This window comes from Glycine max, chromosome 19 (genome assembly GCF_000004515.6).
Source record: "Glycine max cultivar Williams 82 chromosome 19, Glycine_max_v4.0, whole genome shotgun sequence".
NCBI lineage: Eukaryota > Viridiplantae > Streptophyta > Magnoliopsida > Fabales > Fabaceae > Glycine > Glycine max.
Genome location: NC_038255.2, coordinates 43150601 through 43159201, shown reverse-complemented (window position 1 = coordinate 43159201; position 8601 = coordinate 43150601). Strand labels below are relative to the sequence as shown.

At 27.7% G+C, this 8601-nt stretch overlaps 1 protein-coding gene across 1 annotated transcript; it reads right to left on the bottom strand.

Moving 5' to 3' along the window:
• Positions 1–449: 449 nt before the first annotated feature.
• LOC100805940 (serine/threonine-protein kinase tricornered) lies at positions 450–7574 on the bottom strand. The gene is made up of 13 exons (XM_041012907.1): positions 7351–7574; positions 7034–7208; positions 6845–6928; positions 6502–6743; positions 5715–5931; positions 5494–5573; positions 4978–5062; positions 2566–2697; positions 2374–2487; positions 2227–2274; positions 1381–1465; positions 658–714; positions 450–535 (listed from the first exon to the last, which is right to left on the bottom strand). Exons 1-13 carry the CDS (start codon positions 7572–7574, stop codon positions 450–452), a joined length of 1629 nt encoding a protein of 542 aa, XP_040868841.1.
• Positions 7575–8601: the final 1027 nt, after the last annotated feature.

The window sequence follows — 8601 nt, the reverse complement described above, 5'->3', positions numbered from 1 at the left end:
TGATTACTAACATAAATTAAATTTTAATTTACATGGGTTAGACTTTGCAAAAGTAACACAACGCATCCTTCATTAAAGGCAAACTAACTTCCACCATTTTGATGTCATCCATTGGGAATAATGTTTTGTCATGATTAATGTAAAGACATAACACAAGTATACATGGTTTCTATGTTATTTGTTTATAAAGTATTGCATATTTGACAAGCAATGTAGAGTAAAAAATTTGCATTTTCTATAAGTGTGGTAACTAACAAAACTTGTAAGACTCGTCCAAGCCAACTTAAGGGTAATCAGTTGATTGTACAAAAAACTTCTTGTCTTTCCTCAAACCATCATTCAAGTAACTATTGATGTTTTCAAGAATAAATAAAAAATGTAAAATGACACCAACAATTACATTAAACACTAAAATTATCAAAATGATATTTTAGGCTTGAGTTATGCTTCTATTTTGGTTGAGGAGGTAGATCATCATACTTCGTAGTTATGCTTGTTGTTGAATCTGAAGCCTCAGATGCCTCACTCTCACAATCTATATGTGTTAAAATCAATTTGATTGAATGAAAAGAGTTAGTGTCAAAAACAAGAACACAAATATGCACACAAAACATTACAAACAAAAAAGTTTGAAAAAACTAAAAGAAGTAAGCTTACCAAATAAGGATTTGATGGATGGTTTTTTTGTCTTTGATGTTTTCTTCCTTAATTCAGCTATAGATAGAGCGGAAAGAAAAATCAAGAAAAACAATAATCATTAGCTGACAACACATCCTTAAATGTAATACACATAAAAAATCAAAAGATTCTTTTATTTTCAATGCAAGATCCTAATTTATGTTATACATCACTACTTGAAAAGTTATGTCACCATATTAATGTGAAACTGTTGTTACACACAGACACATATCAAATTCTTTTTTAAAATTTTGAAAGATTGACTACATTATAAGCAAGATCAACCAAACTCAATCATATTGACCAAGTCATGGAAATAACATGGTTATGCAATGAAAATTATCTTTGTCTACCTATAGTTTTAATTAAAGTATTGAAAAATTCATGAGTTATTGAGTTTTCATAAGAGAAAGGGAAAAAAAGAGATAAAGGAGAATGAAATGAATAAAAAAATGATAAAGAAAATTTTATTTTGCTTGTTTTGTTAAAAATTAAAAATGGATACAAATTTCACTTGTTTTTTAAAAAATGAAATTTATTGTTATTTTACATTATTCTACAATTAAAATGCCAAGATGACATGGATAACTTAAAATTATTAAAATCATCATGCAATAAAAAAAGACACAATTCAAACTTAACATGCAACAATAATTTTTCTACCTACATTTAAATAAATAAGAGCAAGAGGATATGATGTACCCATTCCAGGAACTTGATAGTCATTGACAATTTCAAAGTTCTTGTATGTGTATCCGACAAAATTAAAGTCTTTAGAAGAAATCATCTGTAACCACACATTAAACAAACCACCATATAAGAATGAAAAGAAAGAAACATAAGAAACCATTAAGAATTAACTAACTATAAACATGAAGATCAAGAATTGTAAGACAAAAAGATACACTACAATACGCATGCACACACACACACATATGGTGACAACTATCAATAATTGAGTCTTAAGAAAAACATCCAATTTTTCTCACTAATAATATTTAAAATGATAATAATATTTTACAAAGAGTTAATAATTCTATGGGGTTCAAACTAATATTATTGAAACTTAAGCAAATATAAACAATCCTAATGCACAAAACTTTTAGTAACCCGTAGTATAAGTATGTTTCATATTCTTCATTTAACAAGCCCAACAAATACACCCTCCTTGTAGAGTAATAATGATTTCAAGAATTTATAAAGATATAAATTAATTTTTCATTATGAATTTTCATCAATAATGTGTGTAATATTTAAACATAATTCATATCATGGAAAGACTTAATTATGTTTTAGTCCCTCAAATTAGGGAATTTATTTTTCATAGTCCTCCAAATTGGAATTTGTATATTTAGTTTCTAAAATTTTAAAAACTCTCCTTTTAATCCCTTCGCTAGAATTTGAAGGATTAAAAAAATATATATTTTTATGCAGTACACTAGAAAAACATACCCCTTAATTTGACGGACTAAAAACATAATTAAGTCTTATGGTTACGAAGAAAACTAAATGTTAATTGTCTTTAAAAAAATAAACATCTAAGATTACCTTCCTCCATGGACCAATTCTTGACGATGAATGAGATTGACTGTCAGACTGCAAAGGTGAAAAGATAAAATTTGAATAATTTAATAATGTGTATAACATTGGATAACTAACAAAATAAAATAAGCAATAATTTGAAAGACACTATACCTCTTCAAACTTTTCAAAATTTTGAGTATCTAACTCATCATTGACCTCAGGAATAAAGGCAGCTTCCATTTGATACAATTTATCCCATTCCACACCATTAAAGAATTGATGAGCCTGATAAGGAACAGAATGGAAAGGTAACTTCTATATCTATCTATCTATACTTTTAGAAAAGGACACACCATACAACACCTTTATTTCATCTGCACCATTTGAGCCCAACCTTTGATTAACATTACACAAAAGCTTACTTATAAGATCTTTGGCCTCTGGAGATAACCTTACTTCTTCAGGAAATTTTAAGTGAGATTTCCAATTTACTATCTACATAAAATAAGGAACTAGATAAATATATTGTGAATTATTAAGCATAAAATTGCTAAAACTATTTTTTTTTTACAATATAATTGGTCAAGAAATCAAATGAAAAAATAACATGTTAAAAGTAAAGGGAAAATAATGAACTAACTTAGAATTGTATGTATAAAAATCTTCAACAATACAATTAACTTCCACGTACACTTGTCATTGCCGATCATTTTAGGTTATATACTCTTAATACAACTAATAACAAAGAAAATGAAGTCTATCTTACGAGTATACTATTAGAACTGGATGATCCATCACTGGACCATCCACTCATCCCTTAGTTTTGATGAACATAAAGATATAAATTTGTGATGACTAATTAGTTACTTATAAGTGGACATGACATATCATTGACACAAATATGGTAAGACTTCTCTAGTCTTAAATAGTCATTATCATCGTCCATTATCCTTTACTAGAACATGCTTCGTATTTAGTCATGGCGACGTCCATATGTGAATTATGCTTATAAACAGATCTTGTGTATTACTTAAGTGTGATCAAATTATTCCACTGTGTATAAAATTCGTCTATATGAAGGAAATCATGTGTCATCATATTATCTTTCCTTTTATAAACTACTAACATTTGAAATCAAAATGTGAAGGACATATTTAGAAATAATTGATTTGTAATCATTCTCACTAAGGAGAACATATCACACTTGCCATAAACTATGTCAAGCCCATTTGTTCTCAACTAACACTAGTAGAATCAGATCAACAATTAAATGGATAAGATTCCACAATGTTTTTGATCAGCCTTCTCCTTTAAAAGGAAATTTTTTAGTGTTAAAATTTGTGATTCTTCAAACTGTTTGTTTGTGAAAAGTAGGAGTGACTTAGTGACAAAATAATACTTGAGTGTTCTTAGATTCCGGGGAGGGGTTTAAGGGTTGTGCCTAGTGGCCTAGTACTTGTAAAGCCAAGAGCGACAGATCAAAATACTTGTTGCTATCAATCATTGATTAGTGGAACCAACATAAACCAAGTGTTTCTACTACTCTTTTTAAGCTCGTCTGAGTACTCTTTAAAGCTTGACACTGACAAACAATTTATATTAAAAAATAATTTATGACTTGTAAGCTTTTGCACTTAAAAAAATATAAAAATATAATAAAAATCACAAAAGTGGATTTAATATATTTCATAAAATTATTGCATCATTAATATATATGTATTATTTATTATGTTTCTACTGGACATAACAAACCATGAATTTAGCTTAGTGATTATTTGTGTATCTTTTAAGTTCATGGTCCAATGTTCAAATTTGTCTTCGGCCATTTTGTGTTTATATTTTTATTTTTGTAATTGTTGTAATATAACTTGGTTTTTGCAACCTTGTAGTAGAGAGATAGAAAGAACATGCAACCTTGTATACACCAATTTTTTCATGTTAATATTGGTTTGATGATGTGTCACTGAGTTAAATGCACAAACAATCCAATAGCTAAATCAGCTCGGTCATGGATTTGATTCCTGATCGAATTGTCCAAGCCGAGTTGAGTTTAATAATTATGATGACGAGTATCATTAAATGCATATAGAGAAAGAACATGAAATAAAGTCAACATTATTAGTTTCAAATGAAAATCAATGATGTCGTGAAAAAATGAAAATCAATGATTTGTGCTAGAAATTATCTGTTAGTGTAAACAATCTAGCCACCAATTTAACATTAAATTTGTGGATCTGAATTAAAAGAATACCAAAAAAAGACAAATAGTTTATTAATGAGTATTGTTAGAAATGTGTAGCATTATGTGTATAGGTTCATTGTTTTATGTAAATATAGTAATTAAAAAGTATATTATTGTACATATTTCACAACAACAATTGTTAAACCTTTTTTCCCACTAGTGGATAAATTAATGTTTTGTTGTTGTATTACAAACATAGAGATATAGTTATATTCGTTATTATATTTATTTGATTTATTTTTCTCGTAATTATTATATTCATTTTATAAAAATAAAGTTTGTGATGTGGTTGAGACAAATTTTTAAAATATACTTGTTTTCCTTATATCTTAATAAGTATAAACTATCTAACATTATCACTTTGATAGTAAAATAGTATTTTATTTTAATCTAAAAATGTCAATGAAAGAGACAAACAACTTTACTAAAAATCAAATAGAGTTGTTAAATTTACAAGTTAAAATAGAACTAAAAAGGAATGTGAATCAAACATTAATCTTAATATGTATAAATACTTCTTTAGAAAATATTACCTTCCTACATGTTGACATTGGATCATCAGAATAAAAAGGTGGATATCCCACTAACATTTCATACATAATAGCTCCAAGTGACCACCTATGAATTTTATCACAATGAGCATTGTGTCAAACTTAAATATTTAATATTTACTCGTTAAAGTTTATTTATAAACTATACATAAAATAAAGATTTTTTTCCACTTTTTTACATAACAATTTAAGGAAGAAGAAAATAAAATAGCAATGTCTTAAATAATATTCCAACGTTGCAAGTAAGAACGTCGAATGTAAACTATGTTTTTGGAAACATTTTGAAAGGATTGTTTGCTAACAAGGGAAATAAAGTAGTAACTTTTGTACTAGATGATATAAGTATTTCACAAAGCTTGTTTTGGATAAAAGGCTAAAAAAAGCTTTCAAGAACTTCTATGTAAAAAATCAAAAGATTTTATAGCTTTTCATCCAAACAGGACCAAAGAGCAAAGTGAAAATAAATTTAATGTTATCATTTACAAGCACAAAACTCACCAATCACATTCCATCCCATAACCTTTTTTCATTAGAACTTCTGGAGCAATATAATCCGGTGTACCAACCGTAGAATACGCCTGCAACATTTATACATTCATATTTATAAGCATATACACACACAAGAAAATCATTGGACGATTAAATAAGTATGATTTCAAAAATTACAATTACACTCACTATCAAAAAAATAAAATTCTACATAATAGTAATTAACTTACGAGTGTCCTTCTATTTTTCTGCCAATTTTGCAATTGTTCTTGTTGTGTGCGTTTTGGAGTTGCATGTTCATCATTTCGTGTAGATCCATTAGCATTTTGACTCGTAGAAAAATCTGCTTCTTCAAGTGTACTACAATCTAATGGTTTACATAGTCCAAAATCTGACAGTCTTAAGTGTCCATATCTATCAAGTAACAAGTTGTCAGGCTTAATATCCCTGCAATGTGACATATTGAGAAGATTATTTTACACTCTACAATGTACATTTGACTATTTTTTTAGTTCCAAACATATACGAATGTTATTAAATAGATAAATAAATTTAACCCAAATAGTTTAAATATTGAATAGTTTTTAAAAGCTAAATGACTAATCTGATCTCTATATTTGTTTATTTTATTCAATTTGATATTTTTTCTTAAAAGGTTTAAATTAATTATTTATTTTAACAAATGCTTCAATGTGATCGTTTTCGTTCAATTGAGATTGGTGTTGTGTTAAAAAATTGAAATATTTTTAAAAAAATAAGAGACTAAATTGGACATTTTGTTAAAATAAGAACCAAATTGAATAAAATAAATAAATACAATAACCAAATTAGTAATTTTGCCATTTGAATTTTGGAATGTCATGGAAAGTAATCATAACAAACCTTATTTCAAATAATGGGTTTTGTAAATCAATTTATTCCAAGTTTATTGCAACCTAAGCCTACATGGCATATTTAAATATAACATAATGGAGAATGCGAGACTAATATGAAGTAAATTGTCAATTTTGTAGATACCTATGTATATAATTGTGTTTATGTATAGATTCAATAGCTAAAACTGTTTCCCCCACATAAAATCGGGTTTCATCTTCAGTCAAGATATCCTTTCTCATGAGTAGAGTCATCATATCCCCACCCGGTAGATATTCCATAATAAGATACAAATATTCGTCATCTTGAAAAGAACAATAAAGTTTAACTATGCAATTGTTGTCAACCTCTGCCAGAAGATTCCTTTCAGCTCTAACATGTTCTACCTAAAATAATTAACAAAATTAGAAGTATGATGTATTCATTAACCTTTAACATAAAAACTATTTTTTGTAGGATATAATGTAGAAGACAAATGGTTACTAACCTGGCCTCTACGAAGCATTTCTGATTTCTTTAACTTTTTCATTGCATATACATGATCTGTAGTCTTTTCCCTACAGACTCTAACCTAAAACAATTTAAAATTGTATGTAAAGTGAAACCATTAATGGGCAAAGACATAAACTGTTTTAAAACAAAAAGAACAAATAGTTAATAGACAAAATACACATACCTCCCCAAATGCACCTTTTCCAATCATAGTTAATAACTCAAAATCGTCGACACCCATTTTGTGCCTTTGAAGACGCATATATTCAGTTTCCTTTTTCTCTAAAAATTTAAGTAGGTTATTTTGATCTTCCTCAGAGACATCAGCGTCAGCCAACTTCTTTTCCAAGATGGTTCGACTATTATATGCAAGGTATTAGAAAGTTCTACAACATATTTATAAATCAAATAATTTAAATTTAAATTATTATTCAAGCATAAATATCATTTTTATAGTTTAACACAATACGTTAAAATTTATTAGCAATTAAAGTAACATACCGCTCCTTCCTCTCTTGAAGGCTTTTCATTTGTTCCTTGTAGTGGTTCTCAATGTATTGTTTAGCAGCTGCAACCTTTTGTTTTGTGATATTGGAAAGAGTTGCTTCATCCATAGACATATTTGGAATTTCATCTTCACCATTAGTATCATCATTCTTCCTTGTAGAAGCCCTCAATTTATCACGTGGTTGAAATTTCTGTAACCAACTCCTTGCAGAATCCATTTTCCTTACCATTCACAACCTCAACTACTACCAACAATAACCATCTCTCCCTTTCCTTATAACTTTGATTCCCACAACTTTCAACCATAATAAACCTACAAACCATTTTAACATTAAATAACAAAACCACAAAAGTGAAAAAATGGTCATAATTGACTTAAGAAACACACAAGAGTTTCTTGTTATACCTTAACTTACCATTTGAAGCATTTGGGAAGGAAAACAATAAAATTAAAATTAATGTAGAGAAGTGGAATGATAATTGATGGATTAAAAGATTGAGAATAAGGAAGAATTGAATTTGTGGGAAGAAGCTAAGAATTCGGATTGCCATGTATTGGATAGTTGTGATTCCAAAAAATTGGTGTGAGAGGATCCAACAATGTCGGGGTACAATGTGTTATGGTATGACGTTATTCATTTGAAAAAAAACATGTGATCACAAGTCCAACACACCATATAATTAATTTTTATTTTTTTAAAAAAAATACATTCTCATAATTACAAATATTTATAATATTATACATATGATTATGTGACTTGTAAAAAAATTTTAGGATCTTATTCAATCATAAGTTTCTATATAATTAAAAATGATTTACTTTTTTTAAAAGTTGAATTTCCAACAATTTCTAATTAAAAAATATTTATAATATAAGTTTATCAACTTAAAGTCCTTATATGATTATAACAGTGACAATAAATTAATGTGGCAATATTTGAGAAAGCAACATAATATAGATTGATGTGCCACTTTTTAAATGTATGACTTGTTTTATTTGGCATAATTTTTATTATTATTTTGATATCATGATCCATTAGAAGAGGATTAAAGTGACCAGTAGGATTCAAATAGTACACACCATAGAACATAAAGTAACAAGGTTGCAATTGAGAACAAATTAATATTAGTTACTATGAAAAGAAAGATAGAGAAGCATTGACATAAGAACATGTCAATAACTTAAAGTGTTTGGTTAATGAGATGATAAAATTTGCTTCTAATATGTAATTTGGTGTTTTTTTT